At 49.6% G+C, this 14,806-nt stretch overlaps 1 protein-coding gene across 3 annotated transcripts in view; it reads left to right on the plus strand.

Annotated features, from left to right (window-relative positions):
- The window catches only part of SYT17 (synaptotagmin 17), an 83,450-nt gene that overhangs the window by 51,148 nt on the left and 17,496 nt on the right, over nt 1-14,806 (plus strand). For all 3 annotated transcript variants that reach the window (XM_032327515.1, XM_032327516.1, XM_032327514.1), the window contains exons 6-7: nt 1,106-1,226; nt 2,767-2,922. In XM_032327515.1, the coding sequence (XP_032183406.1) occupies nt 1,106-1,226; nt 2,767-2,922 (277 nt within the window). The remainder of the gene's footprint in view (nt 1-1,105; nt 1,227-2,766; nt 2,923-14,806) is intronic.

The raw sequence follows: 14,806 nt of genomic DNA on the forward strand, positions 1-14,806 counted from the left end.
CCTAGGATCATGATCTGAGCCACGGAATGAGTATTTTTTAACAAGCTGTGTCACAGGCTGAGTGTTGGTGCAGTGAGATGGGAAGCCTGGGCTCTGTTGTGGACTGCAGGTTGAGAACAGATTTCTTAGCCACATAGTTGCCCTGCAGGGTGTTCTGACCCCCAGTTCTCCCCCTCCCAGTTTATCCTGCTGGGAGGCAGAAAAGGATAATGGTCAGATTACCTGAAATCAGTCTCCCGTGTCCAAATGCAAGGGCTACCACTTTTTCTGGCTGTGTGGCCTTGGACATATCATTTCACTGCTCTGATCTTCAGTTTTATCATTAAATAAGAGTAATTCTTGGGGCGCCTGGGTGGCTCAGTGGGTTAAGCTGCTGCCTTCGGCTCAGGTCATGATCTCAGGGTCCTGGGATCGAGTCCCACATCGGGCTCTCTGCTCAGCAGGGGGTCTGCTTCCCTTCCTCTCTCTCTGCCTGCCTCTCTGCCTACTTGTGATTTCTCTCTGTCAAATAAATAAATAAAATCTTTTTAAAAAAAAGAGTAATTCTAACATCTTACAGATTTATTATGAAGATTGAACTAGTTATTACATATAAAGTGCTGAGCACAGAACTTGATGTGTCACATTTATGTGTTATCATTATGCAAGTTTTGTGGTTAGTATGTTATTGCTGCTGTTAAGCAGTCCAAGAACAGAAAAAACTTTTTTTCTTTAAAGATTTTTTTATTTTTCCATTTGAGAGAGAGAGAGAGAGCATGAGCAGGGGGTGGGCAGAGGGAGAGGGAGAGAGTCTGGAGTGGACTCTGCACAGACCCCAGAGCCCAACACGGGGCTCGATCTCACGAAAGGGAGATCATGAGCTGAGCGAAAACCAAGAGTTGCGCACTTAACCGATTGAGCCACCTGTGCGCCCCAAGAACTTTCTGAGATACATGGGATAACTGGGGGCAGAGGCTAAAAAAAAGTAAAAGAAAGAGGTACCCATTGTCAACTGATCTACCTACAGAAGCCCATGTGTGACCTGCTGGAGTCACTTTCCTGCCCAGTAGGTACAAGAAGGAATACAAGAAAAAAGCAACTTCCCGACCATGTCCTTTCTCTGCAGAATGAAGTAGAGCTGGGGGAGCTGCTTCTGTCACTGAATTACCTCCCTAGTGCTGGGAGACTGAATGTTGATGTCATTCGAGCCAAGCAACTTCTTCAGACAGATGTAAGCCAAGGTTCAGGTACGGTGCGACCCCTTCTTCCCCCATTTCCTTAACGAGACGTCTGTGTTTGTTTGACCCAGGGCCAAAAAAAAAATTTTTTTTTTCTGCATTTCGGATACTATTACTAAAACCCCGCAAGGATAAACAGATAGCATTTAGAACTAGGATGGTGGATCAGGAGGGAAAATAAATGATCAGATGTCTCTTAGGGTGAGGCAGGTAAATGATGGTATCTCAGTAACCCCATTGGAATGGGGGATTTGACTGAGACCATGTGTGGTCAGTACTGACCTCCAGATCCTCTGTGCACACGAAGCCCCTGAGGAAGGGACCCGCCCTTCTGGAGGCTGTGCCTGCAATGGAGATGTCAGGCTCCGGGTGGCGCCAGTGTGCACCGACCACCCATTCCCATTTCCTCCACGCTGGACAGGCCCTGAGGTGTTTTTTTTTCCTCTCAGCTCATTTCAAGTGTACCATGAATCTTTACAAATCCCGGCTCTGAAAAGACTGTATTTAAAATGTCTTCTTTATAGTAAACCAATTCAAAGATGACTTTTCATGAAATGCAACAGATTACTTTCCATCTGTATGGAGCTTCTCCCATGACAGCAAAGAATATCATCCTGAAAGTAGCCAGGGTCTCTGGGACCTCTTCAGCTCCTTGGAGAAACCACTGTCTCCTCTAAGGACAGTAGCGAAAAGAAATTACTTTTGCTGTAAACTGACAGCTGCCTCTAGAAGACAACTTGCATTCTCAGAAACCACATTATAAAAATAGAGATTTGGGAGGGGTCAGTGGAGGGAATGGTGTTAAGGCTGGAGAGTTTCAGACTCACCACGATGGGGGAAGCAATAGGATCAAATGATAAAAGGTTCTGGAGTCAAACGGCCTGGAACCAAGTCCACGTTCTACTACTCACAAATGATGTGGCCTTGGGGAAGATACTTAATCTCCCTAAGCCTCAATTTCTCCATCTGAAAAATTGAGATAACAACAGTATCCATCTCATGGGGTTGCTTAGACAAATATTAAATTAGATAGTGTGCATGAATCTCTTTGTAACTGTAAAGCGATCTAAGAATGATAGTTACTAATCTGCCATCTCTATGCTCCCGTGTATGGAGTTACGGGCTCACTGACATGATAATGGATTTCTAGGGACAAAAAAACCAGGGCAGGCTCTGGGTCTGGATTTTCTTCCACTAGTCCGATCTTAAGCAGACCATTTCCTGTCTTGAGTCTTCAGTGTCTTCATCTGTAAAATGAACACAGTGCCTGACACATGGGAGGAGCTCAAAAAGTCTTGGATGGTTGGAGGAAGAGAGATAGGGATGAGCAGATAAGCAGCTGGATGGGAAAAAGGAGGGATGGGTGACGGATGGATGGAAAAAGGGGGTGGATATCTGGACTGATGGACGGAAAGATTGGTGGAATGAGGAAAAAAAAGAGAGAAGAAAGAATAGGCAGGTGGTTGGGTTATCAGACAGATGGGAAGTTGGATGGATGGACTGAGTTTCATGAGCTCCAGCGTTCTTTAATTCTGTCTCCAATTCTCAGACCCTTTTGTGAAAATCCAGCTGGTACATGGACTCAAACTTGTGAAAACAAAGAAGACATCCTTCTTAAGAGGCACAATTGATCCTTTCTACAATGAATCCTTCAGCTTCAAAGTTCCCCAAGAAGAACTTGAAAATGCCAGCTTAGTGTTTACAGGTAGGTAGTGGGACCCTGATGAACTCCAGGTGAGACATATAGCCTACTTACTGTCCTAGAGAGAGAAGGTGTCTAGAGAGGGTCGTGTCTGGTGTTCAGCCTCCTGGGTGTGAGTCCACTTACCATTTGTGGAGTTGGGCAAGATTCATAGAACCATAAAGCATAATTATTACAAATGTGAATTTTAGAGCCACATTTCCTGGAACTTCTACATAATTGCTGATACCTGGCCCCTCTAAGTCTCGGTTTCTTCATCTATAGAATGTGGGCAATCACAGTACGTGCTCCATAGGTTTGTAAGATTCAGTGAGACTATACAATGAAGTAAAATCAAGTCTAAAATAATAAGTGTTTACTCTGTTCATTTAGACGCTATGGTGATTCAAGTAGCTTATAGCCTTATAGGGAAACGTGAGAAACACGTGACCTAACTTGGAGAGGAGGACTTTAAAAGGCTTCATGTACTGCTCTGGTTGAATTTAATCTATTGTTTTCAGGGTATATTAGTTATCTACTGCTGCAGAACAAATATAATGACTTAAAGCAACATTTATTAAGCTTATGGTTCCTGTGGGTCAAGAACCCAGACTCAGCTTCTCTGTGCGCTTCTGGCTGAGGTTCTCTGCCAAGGTTGCAGTCAGGATATTGGCTGGGCTGCGGTCTTAACGCTCATCTGGGGGAGGACCTGTCCTCAAGCTTACTCGTGTAGTTAGTGGTTGGTAGGATTCAGTTCCTCACAGCGAGGGTGCATTGGATTGGAGGCATCCGTTTCCTCCTGGATGTCGGCCGGTGACCTTCCTCTTTTTCTCACGACGTGGGCTTTTCCATGGGGCAGCTCACAACATGGCGGATGGTTTCCATCAGAGTGGGCAGCTGAACAAGACGGAAGCCCTAGTCTTACAGTGACCAAATCTTAGAATTGACATCCTTTTACTTTTGCCGTATTCTGTTCCTTAGAAGCAATGCACTGGGTCCAGCTCCTATTCCAGGGGAATATGAGAAAAGCATGTGAGTACTGGGAGATGGGGATCACTGGGAGCCATTTTAGAACGTGGCTCTCACCGCATCAAGTCCATAGAAGTAATGGTTGTTACATCCTGTGTCTTGTCCCCAGCAGGGCTTCACTCACCTTATTGCTAATACGCATCGTAATTCACCCAGTCAGGTCTGCGTCATCCTCATCGGCTTATAAGGCTGGGGACTGAGGCTTAAAACCTAAGCAGTCCACCCAGTCTCCTCCTGGTCGAGTCAAAATTTAAGCTCTGGTCTTCCTCGATCTAAAGATGAGGGGGTCTGCATTTCCCCAAACATCTGGGGAGTGCTGGCAGGGGGACCTGAGCTCACACTGAGGAGTGGTGCTCCAGAGTAATCGGAAGCTTAATCTGTTCGGATCTACTCTAACACCTTAGCTGCTGGTCTCCCGAGAAAGAAGGCCATGGCTGAAGAAAATCCTTGCATGCAAGGCTTCCTCTGCACGGCCTTACTGCTTCTCATTACCAAGATGGCAAATGCTCCATGCTCCAAGACTCCTCTGAGGCATGTTGGTTCTGGGTTTTCTTAGGGCCTGTCACCCGGAGAGTCTGCATCCAGTCAGGGCCCGCCTGCCCTAAGCAGGTCTGACAGTCCTATCTGTTGCAGCCTGGGATGCTTGCTGTCCACGGGTCCCACTCTCCCCAAGGTTTCAGGTAAAGCCAGAGACCGTGATTTCACTGAATCTTTAAATGGTATGGATTAGGCAGTGGAAACTCTGCTGACCCGAGATAAGATCCAAGCATGGATCCTAAGTCCCTATTGAGAGGGAAGGACTTATGTTGCACATTTAGATCAGTAAGGGACCCCAGGGGGACATCAAGTGTTTCCAGAAGGAAAGCCGTGACACTTTTATATTTTACTTAAGATTTTAGGACACAAGTAGCATGTGCTGGTCACAGTGAGTGTTATAACCAAAAGAGGAGTTTGGACGGAGAGTCAGAAGAGCAGAGGGGTTAAATGCACGGGCTGTGGAGCCAGGGCCTGGGTCTGGGCTTTATGGCCTTGAGCAAGATCTGTGTGCTTAGATTTTCTCAGCTGTACAATGGGTGTAACCACTCGAGGATGTCTTGAAGGATTGTTGTGTGGCTCAGATGAGAACAAGGTATAATTAGTGCTGAGCACCATCCCTCGTGCAAGACAAGCACTCAGTAACCTTGAACTATTATTTTTTTTTTTTTAAGCTTTTATTTGTTTATTTGACACAGAGAGAGAGAAATCACAAGTAAGCAGAGAGGCAGGCAAAGAGAGAGAGGGAAGCAGGCTCTCTGCTGAGCAGAGAGCCCGATGCAGGGCTCGATCCCAGGACCCTGAGATCATGACCTGAGCTGAAGGCAGAGGCTTTAACCCACTGAGCCACCCAGGTGCCCCAACCAGGAACTATTCTTAATAGGCAGGGTTACTCTCTTTCTCACCCCCCTCCAGTCCCTTCTCCCTGAGGTCACTGCCCGTAATGTCCTGATATGCTTCATTTCACGCTTTTTTCATCATTCACACAAACATCTTCCGCATATAGAGGATTCAGCTCTTTTGGGAAGTTACTCATTCATTCCAAAAGTGGGGATGAAGCCCTTTCTCCGGGCCAGACACAGTTTCCTGGTGCTGGGAATATGGCCAGGAACAAAACGGACAGCCCCTGCTCTTGGCGGGGGGGGTGGGGGGGGTTCACGGATCATTCTGTGGACACCACCCTGAAAAAGTGGCTTTTGTTTCATTAACACGTGACTGTGTCCAGTCCCTCTAGGTCAGTGCAAATGTGGATGGACCTAGCTCTTTATTTATTTATTTTAAAATTTTATTTATTTATTTGACAGACAGAGATCACAAGTAGGCAGAGAGGCAGGCAGAGAGAGAGAGAGGAGGAAGCAAGCTCCCCGCTGAGCAGAGAGCCCGATGCGGGGCTCGATCCCAGGACCCTGAGATCATGACCCGAGCCGAAGGCAGAGGCTTTAACCCACTGAGCCACCCAGGCGCCCCATTTATTTTTAATGATTGCGTTACTCGTGGAGGGGGGCAGGGGAGGATGTGGGGAGGTGTGGGGCGTGTGACGGAACCTGAGATGAGGTGACAAGACTATGGGGCACCCTTCCCAGAAAAACACCCTGAAGGACAGAAAATTTTGCCTTCCGTTGAGAGGGGTTTTTTTTTGAACCCCTTGAATCCGCTATGTGAATCCCATCAGGCAAAAGCCTTGAACTGGAGCAGCACCCCCGTGCCCCACCGCACGGCGGGTGACTGGCATCAACCGCACGCACCCATCAGACTAGGCCGTGCTCTCCATTTGTGGAACGCCTGCTTCTCCTGTTTAAATGTTGGGGTTCCATGCCCCAGCTCAGGGGTGCCTCTTGTCAGGTTAAAGCCCATTGAAAATATTCTTTCTAGAGAAGGAAGGACCAGAGGTCTTCCTGCCTTCTTAAGGAAGGAAGCTCAGGCTCAGCTCAGGCTACGCTTGACAATCGGCTGGAGCTTTCAGGTGCTTCTAGGAGCGCCTCGGTGCCTCACTGTGTTAATAAGCATCTGCCTTCAGCTCCGGTCACGATCTCAGAGTCCTGGGATCAACCCCCAGTGCTCAGTGGGGAGCCTGCTCCTCCCCCTCCCTCTGTTGCTTCCCCCTGCTCGAGCTCTCTCTCTGTCTCTCTCTAATAGGTAAATAAAATCTTGAAAAAAATAACATAAAGTGCTGCCAGTGACCAGACCCCACCCCGGAGACTATGACCCGCTGGGGACGTTGGCTGTCTCCCTATCTGTGTTTATGTATTTTTAAAGCAGATATTTCTATGCTGAGTCAGGGTTTGGAGCCATAACTGTGAATGGAAATTGCAGCTAGGGTGGCGTTTTACCTAGAGGGCACTGACCGTAGTGATAAAAGAAATCCCGTATAGCTGGGATCTGTCTGGGCAAAGCTACCGTTGTTCCGAATTCGAATCCATGACTCTCTAACTTGCTTTATCTATCAGGTAGGAGTGGAGAGCTGTCACCTCCAGGCAAAGGCTCTGAAACCTAGCCTATTAGCTTGTTTCCAAACACTTGATAAAAAAAAGTAAGGTTGAGCCGCACTTAGAGCGAATGCCAAGAATCCTGGTAAAAGCCCATAATCAGCCAGCGGGCGGGGCTGGTTAAGCCCTTCCGTTCCTGTGTGGGGTGAGGGTTTTTCTTCAGTTTTCAGTCAGGTGATTTCTGCAGCTGAAGTTTAAAAAAAGGGGAAAAATTGCTTTTCAGCTCGTGAGAGAATGACGTGCGGCCCAGAGGCCTTCCGGAAACGTAGAGTAGAGTTGGCCACTGAGGTTAGTGGGCTATTCTTGGAAGTGGGGGAAGAAAAGGAAGGAAAAAAATAAAAAAGAAATACAGCTTGATGAGGCCTTTTCAAAAAATTTAAAAATAGAGTCACTCTGTGATCTAGCAATTCCCCTTCTGGGAATATCCCCAAAAGAACGGAAAGCGGGACTCCCCACAGACATTCGCGCCCCCAGGCTCCTAGCAGCGTTATTCCCAGTAGCAAAAAGGGTGAAGCAGCCCAGGTGTCCATCGACAGATGGATAAATGGATAAATAGAGTGGGATCTATCCATTCAGGGCACAGTTACTCAGCCTTCAAAGGAGGGACATGGTCACATGCTACAACATGGGTGAATCTTGGAGACATTCTGTTAAGGGACGTAGGCCAGAAATGAAAGGGCAAATACTATAGGATGCTGCTTACGTGAGGTGCCTCCAGTGGATAGATTGATAGAAAGGAGAGTAGAAGCTGCCTCTGATGTCAGGGGCGGGGGTGGGGGTAGATTTCAGCTCCCTGGGGCAGGAGCTGACCAAGTGTCAGTCTCCACGGACTGAATATTTTTTGAGCACCTACTATGTGTTATGTATTCAACAGAGAACCAGACATTTATGACCCATGTTCTTTTTTTTTTTTTTTACTTATTTTTTTAATAGACACAGTGAGAGAGGGAACACAAGCAGGGGGAGTGGGAGAGGGAGAAGCAGGCTTCTCACTGAGCAGGGAGCCGGATGTGGGCCTCTATCTCAGGACCCTGGGACCATGATTTGAGCTGAAGGCAGAGGCTCAACAACTGAGCCACCCAGGCGCCCTATTGTGACATATACATTCTCATGGTGTTTCATTCTAGTGGGGGACAGGCGGACGTCAGTCCAAGGCCAGAGCAATCTTGACGTAATTGTGAATCAGTCTAGAGGTTATGAAGGAGAAAAGCAAGGTGTGTTGCAAATGCCCAACCTGTCCGGGGAGTGAGCCGGTGATAGGTCAGCTGGATGTGGAAGGTTGTGGGGAGTGAGGCGAGAGCAGACAGGCCTCCAGCCCAGAAGGGAAACTGAGGTCTTGGAGGGAAATGGAGGCCAACATCATCATTCAGCCTGGGTGCTGACAGGTTAACAGGGGTCAGCAGGGAAGCCCCATGCTCAAGGCAGCTGCTATGGGAATTACCTTGGGCACAGGCTCAGAAGGAGGGGAAGTCCACCAGTGATAACCAGGGTCCGGGCAGCTGCGGAACACGCAAGAAGAGAAACCAAGGCAGTGACCGACACTCCTAGCTGTTTTGCCAACCTTAGTGTGTCTAGCTAGGACTAGAGAGTGTGGAGTCTCCATCCATCACGTCTCCTAGGGATTTGTTCAAAACGCAGGTCCTGATTCAGTCAGCCCGGTCTGCGGCTTGGGATTCTGCCTTTCAACGGCGCTCAGGTGCTGCCAGTGCTGTGGGTCTGCAGACCACACTTTGGGGGAGAGAATACACAGGAGACCCCAGAAGAGCGGCTGCGTAAGCCCCAGTCATCCCACGTGCATTAGAAGGAATCAGGCTCTTGCAGGGATTCTTACCCCTGCATCGCCACTAGACTGCTAATCCCATCTGTCGTTAGTGTTATGTTGGGACTGTAAAAAAATCCCGATGCCCAGGCCCCAGGCAGGGCAACGGAGTGGGCCAGGGCATCTGTATTCGGGGCGAGGGGTGTGTTTTTCACAGCTCCCCAGTGGCTTCTCTCGCCCAACCCAGGGTTGGCAGCAACTGCCCATAGTGTTCTGCCTCCCTCCCCGCCCCACGCCGTGTGCTTGGAGGCCTCCCAGGCCCCTCTGTGAGACTGAGTTCCAAGGTACCTGGTCTGCTTCCATAATTGCTTGGCTTTCTGTGGCTGCAGCATCTAATTGGTTAATTGAATCTGCTGGTGAGCTGAGGTGCAGGGGAGGGGTGCGGGGGGGGGGGGTGGCGGCAGAGGAGGAGAGGGGAGGTAGAGAGCAATGCTGCCACCGGGAAGACCTCAGGGCTGGATGAGCCCCAGAGGACATGCTGCGAAAGCAGACCTGGAGAAGCTGAGGGTTTCCAGCAGAGGAGAGAGGAGGAAATTATTGTGAGAGGGACATAGCCATTCTGCAAGGGCCAGAAGATCCCTTGAGATGGAGAGGTGCTGTGGCTTTGTTCTGGGACACAGATGTTCCCCAACATCTGGCCTCAGCCCACCTCTGCCCCACCTCCTCCCTGCAGCCTCCCCACAGCCTCTGTCTTCTCTCCCCACCCGACTCCTTGGGCACCAGGCCCAGCCCCGCCTACGAGAGAAACGGTTGCAGGGCCACTCCGAGGACCGGTGGGAGTGAGATGCAGTTTTTGGTTCAGATGTCATCTCTGCCGCTCAGCAGGTGTATGTGACCTTGGGCAAATGACATCCCTGTCATGCAGTTTCCTTCTCTTCCCACCTCAGTACATCATAGAACTTTAGACAGTGCCTTCTGCATAGGCCGTGCTCAGCAAATACCGAACGTGGTGGTGACGGTGGTGACGGTGGTGATGAGGACGGTGCTGTTGGACCTGCCGTAGAAGAGCGGACCCTGGAATTACACAGACTCTGGTTGGAATCTTGGCCCCACTGGTAACCAGCTGTGTGACTTGAAGCAGATACCTCCCCCTCTCTGAGCCGGGTCTTTGTAACATGTTTAAAATAGCAAATCATTCCTCTCATGGGAACTAAAGGCAGCTCAGCACATGGACCTGCCCATCCCGGAAATAGCCCCTTGGAAAATCATGCCCATTGTTTTAATAATTCCAGTGTTGTTTAATAATTCCGGCGTTGAAATGCTGGCTCTTTGGAGGTGAATAGGCCGGGGTCGCGTCCTGAGCAGTGTCCGCTCCTGATCACCATCGCCCTAAAGCTACCAGCTGGTTCGGTGTCCCGGAACCAGGGACGGACTGGCTGCGCCCACTCAGCTGCAGAACCGGCCTGGTCTGTGCTCCCCTCTGGGTGCTGGGGTTGGCAGCGTGTGGCGGGAGCTGGCGGGGGCACCTGGCTCCAGACCCAGACGCAATCATGGGAAGTAAGCGGCAGAGCAGGGGGGACCAAAGCCTCCACTTTCTAGACGGCGGGTAATGAAAGGGGGCCTCTGGGAGCCAGAGTGTGGGAAACACTACAGAGAGGACACAGCTCCAGAAGGAGGCCCACAGACTTAGGTATGAACTCCTGGGCTCACCCTGGAGTTGCCCTCACAGAGTGGATACGACCCTGAACAGTATAGGAGAGACTTTGAGAACTACAGTTCATAGTGTAGATGACCGCCCCAGTCTGCAGCTGACCTTTGAGGACCCTTTGAAAACTGAAAAAACTTTGGCCTAACAGCTCCTCGAAGGCAGGTTAGAACATGTGGTCTGAAGCCAACCTACTCAGTTGCCTGGTACAGCCAAAAAGAAGTCCATATATTTAGTAGGATCAAGCAAGACCTAGAGTCTTCTAATATTCAAGACGTCCAGGATACCATCTGGAACAACCTGATTGATAAAGAACCAGTCCAGTCTGTCGAATTCTCAGAGAAAACATAATCAGCAGGCACCCACCACGGGATGACCCAGACAGTGGGATGGTCACACAGACTTTAGAGCGGTGATTGTTACCATGCGCCAAGAAGGCAGGGTGAATCCTCTTGAAAAGTATGCTGAGACGGAGGCTGCCGCGGGTTGGTAGAGAAACAGAAGAAAAGAACTTGAGTAGAAAATTTCGAATCGAATAAAATGTTCACTGGATGGGGTCCGTGGCAGAATGCAGATGATAGAGGAAAGAGTTAAGGAACGTACAGATAGATGGAGAGAAAGTACACACGATGAGCAACAGAATAAAAAGATTGGGGGAAAAGAGGAACAGAAGGGGAAAAAAGAAACCTATGGAGCAACGTTGACGCAGCCGAGTATTCGCGTCATGCGAATCCCGAAAAGAGGAGCGAGGAGAAACAGGAGGTACCGCGGCGGGCGACTTTCCCCAAAGGCCCCACGACTTCCTTCACAGGTTGCTGGACCGTGGGCTCAGCAGAACCTTCCCGGAAAGCGATAGCAAGTCACGAGGAGACAGTATCACACCAGGGTTCGGGTCAGTCAGACCGAGCTTCAGCCTCTGACTGGGGGCAAATGGCTTTGCCTCTCTGACCCTCCCTTTCCTTGACCCAACCACGGGGGACATCGTACTTGTGTTTATCGTGGAACTCGGGTGCGTTCATTATCTCATCTAATCTTTTGATAAACGTGGAAGGTGTGAGCTGCTCTATAGCCATTTTTCACCTGGGGAGATTGAAGCTCAGCGAAGGGAACAACAGAGAGTGGAGCTAATTGCAAAGTCGGGGGGCCTGGTCCTCACAAGACTGCGCTGGCTTTGGACCAGCTGGCTGGACATGCATGGTCCCTGAGCCCATGTGGTTTCAGTAATTCATGAGAATGACTTTCAAGGACTCAGGAAGGTGTTTCTTAGATCTGTAATTTTTAGGATGACAAAAGGATGCAGATTAAAATCAGCCCAGGGAAGAGACACACGGAGGATGGGAAGTGGAGCTTTCAATTATTTTGTCCCCATGGAGTCATGGACGGTGTTACCTCCTCCTGCTAACCGACTGGGCCATGTGCACAGAATATTGCTAGCAAAGGGAGCTCCCTGAGCCTTAGATGTCCAGAGTTTTTGCTGTGGCTCAATCCTGTACTCTCAGGGAGCTGGCCTTTGGTCTCCAGCGCCTGTTGGAGGTCCCGCTAATACCTCTAGTCGTCAGTTTCTCTAGGGGCCCCCAAAGCGGTCACTGTAAACCCCATTGCCTGTGGCTAGAGCCCTAGATGAACAAAGACACCTTTACCAGATATTCCACGAGCCTGGAAATCACCTCCAAGGAGCCAGGGGTATAGAGCCAAAGTCTCTCTTTGGATAAGATGAGTTCTTCACTACGCAGGAAGTAGCTAGTCCCTGATGCCAAGTTACCCAGCTGGTGAGTGGTTGGGCCAGGCTTCCATCCCAAGTTCTTTGGTTCCAAAGTCTTCCTCACTCTTAACCACTACGCTTTAATGAGCGTAGGAATCTTCTGGGGACCTTGTCAAAATGTGGATTCTGAGTCAGTAAGTCTGGAAGAGACCTGAGCATCTGGATTTCTTTCCTTTTTTTTTAAAGATTTTATTTACTTGTTAGCGCACGCAAGCAGGGGAGCAGCAGGCAGAGGTAGAGGAGGAAGCAGTCTCCTCACCGAGCAAGGAGCCTGATGCAGGACTCCATCCAGGACCCTGGGATCATGACCTGAGCTGAAGGCAGCAGCTTAACCCACTGAGCCACTCAGGCATCCCAGTGTCTGGATTTCTAGTAAGCTCTGGGTAACGCTGATGCTGGGGGCTAAAGACCACACTTCAAATAGCAAGAAGACACTTCATCCATTCTCCCATGTTACCCCAATATGTCCAGAGCACAGAAGGCAGTGTGAGTTTGGAAAAGTAGCACTGGGCAGGTTGACTAGAGCCTGTAAGATTAGAAGCTCTATTTTTTTTTTTTTTTCCTTAAGTGCCTAGAAAAACCTTTGGAGGGTTTTGACCAAGGAAGTGCTATGATCCTCTTTTAAAGTATCCCTCCAGCTGTTGAATGGAGATTGGCGTTGTCGGGAGACAAGAGGCGGACCCAGGAGACCATCTGGGACGCTGGTCTAAGCGGGAGGGCATGGTGGCTTGGACCAGGGAGGTAGCAGAAGGGTTTCAGAGAAGTTACTCAGTGGGAAATAATGTAGGAGGCAGAGTCAACAGAAAGGGCTCATGGATCAGATATAAAGGACAGTGCTCTATTTGGGCAAGCTACTTAACCCTCTGAATGAGGATTTCCTCGTCAGTAGATTTCAGCCCCCACCTCTCCTAGGGTGTCGTAGGGACAAAGAGAAATGAAGTATGTAACGTGCTTAGAATAGTGCTTGGCCCTTAGTGAGGGCTCACTAAGGATTGTGGCATTGAACCTGGACGTGGGTAGAGGTGGAAAGCCAGCCAAGCAGTCAGGAGATGGAAGCAGACCCCTGCTACCCTGGGGCTCTCCTGGCAGAGCACAGAGCCCACGTGGCACTCCCACCTCACCTTTCCTCCAGAGAGCTCCTTGAGCTGCCAAAACCCATCCACCCAGGTGGTAAAACTTGGCTGGATCTTAAACATTCATTTTGGGGTCTGGTGGCAGCCTTTAAAGATCAGTCCAGCTGCCAGGGCTCCTGGGAGCTTTACTCCGTTTGTGTGGCTGTTTAATGACTCTGGTGCCTTTGGATGGAGCCTCCTTCCAGGCACCTCCCCATGGGGGAAAGCATCAGGGGGCTGGGGATTTGTCCAACCACACGTGTCCCTGCAGAGCCCTAGCTGGGAGTGCGAAAGGGGAGCCAGTGAAGGTCAGGTTCAGCTTTGCCTTGGGTCTCCGAGCTGGCGAGAAGCAGCTGGGCTCAGCAGCCAGGGCCAGAGCCTGGTGGCTGTGAGATGAAGGCTGCCACATGGAAGAAATCAGAAACCAAGAATATCCTTTCCGGACAGCCCTTCTGTCCGTTGCCTTCTCTACTGCTCCAGCCCCGAGCCGCCAGTCAGTGGGGTGAAGGCTTAACCTTTAAAAGGCTAGGGACTGGGGGGGCACCGGCTGGGTGTCCTTTCTCTCCCCACATCTCGGAGAAACCTTGTGAAAATAGCTTCGGCTTAGATGTCAGAGATCCAGGTCCGAAAGAGCTTGGTTGCTGAATCAGCCCAAGCAGGACCTTTTCGTCTCGTGGAGCCTGCGTTTTCTGTCTTTTGGACGCATCTAAGATCTACCTTGAGATGGCTCATTCTGTCTCTAAAAATGACAGCAGACATATATGCATTAACTCATTTAATCCTCAGAGCAGCTCTGTGATGTAGGAATTACCATCATTTTATGATTGGGGAAACTGAGGCAGTGCTCGGAGGAGTAGTGTGCCCCAGGACCTGGGTTAGGATTCAAAGTCAGGTGATGTGGATCCAGAATCCAGATTACACAGCCTCGAATCTTTATCAGGCCCCTATTATGTTGAAGTGCAGTGCCTAGTTGCTGGAGAAATAGCAGAAAGGCAGAAATAATTAATCCTTCCTTGATACTGGCATGCTAGTTGGGGTGAGACAAATCAATACCTAAGTAGTAATGGACTGTGGTGACGGGGGTTGGAGCATCCCTTTAAACTGGGCAATATAAGCTGAGAAAGGGCCAGCTGTGCAAAGATCGGGGAGAGGAACATTCTAGGCAGAGGAATTGGCAAGTACAAAGGCCCTGGGGCAGAGTGAGTAAAAAGGTGAAAGTGGCCAGAGCATAGTTAATGCAGGGAGTAAATTACACGTGAGATCCAGAGCAATAAGTAGGGGTCATGGTAAGCTCAGATGACAAGTATTTAGTGAACACCTACTGTGTGCCTAAGACTGTTAGGCACTGGAGAAACTAGTGAACGCGACAGATGTGGCTTCTGCCTTCACGAAGGAGTGAGATAATATGTGTGCGGGGATACTTAGCACACAGCAGACGCTCAGTGGGCGTAATTTTCTCTTTCCCTGCGTGTAAGTTGATGAAAACTGCTCCCCTGGGTTTCTGCCTAGCTCCCAGCCCCC

This window comes from Mustela erminea, chromosome 20 (assembly GCF_009829155.1).
Source record: "Mustela erminea isolate mMusErm1 chromosome 20, mMusErm1.Pri, whole genome shotgun sequence".
NCBI classification, from domain to species: domain Eukaryota; kingdom Metazoa; phylum Chordata; class Mammalia; order Carnivora; family Mustelidae; genus Mustela; species Mustela erminea.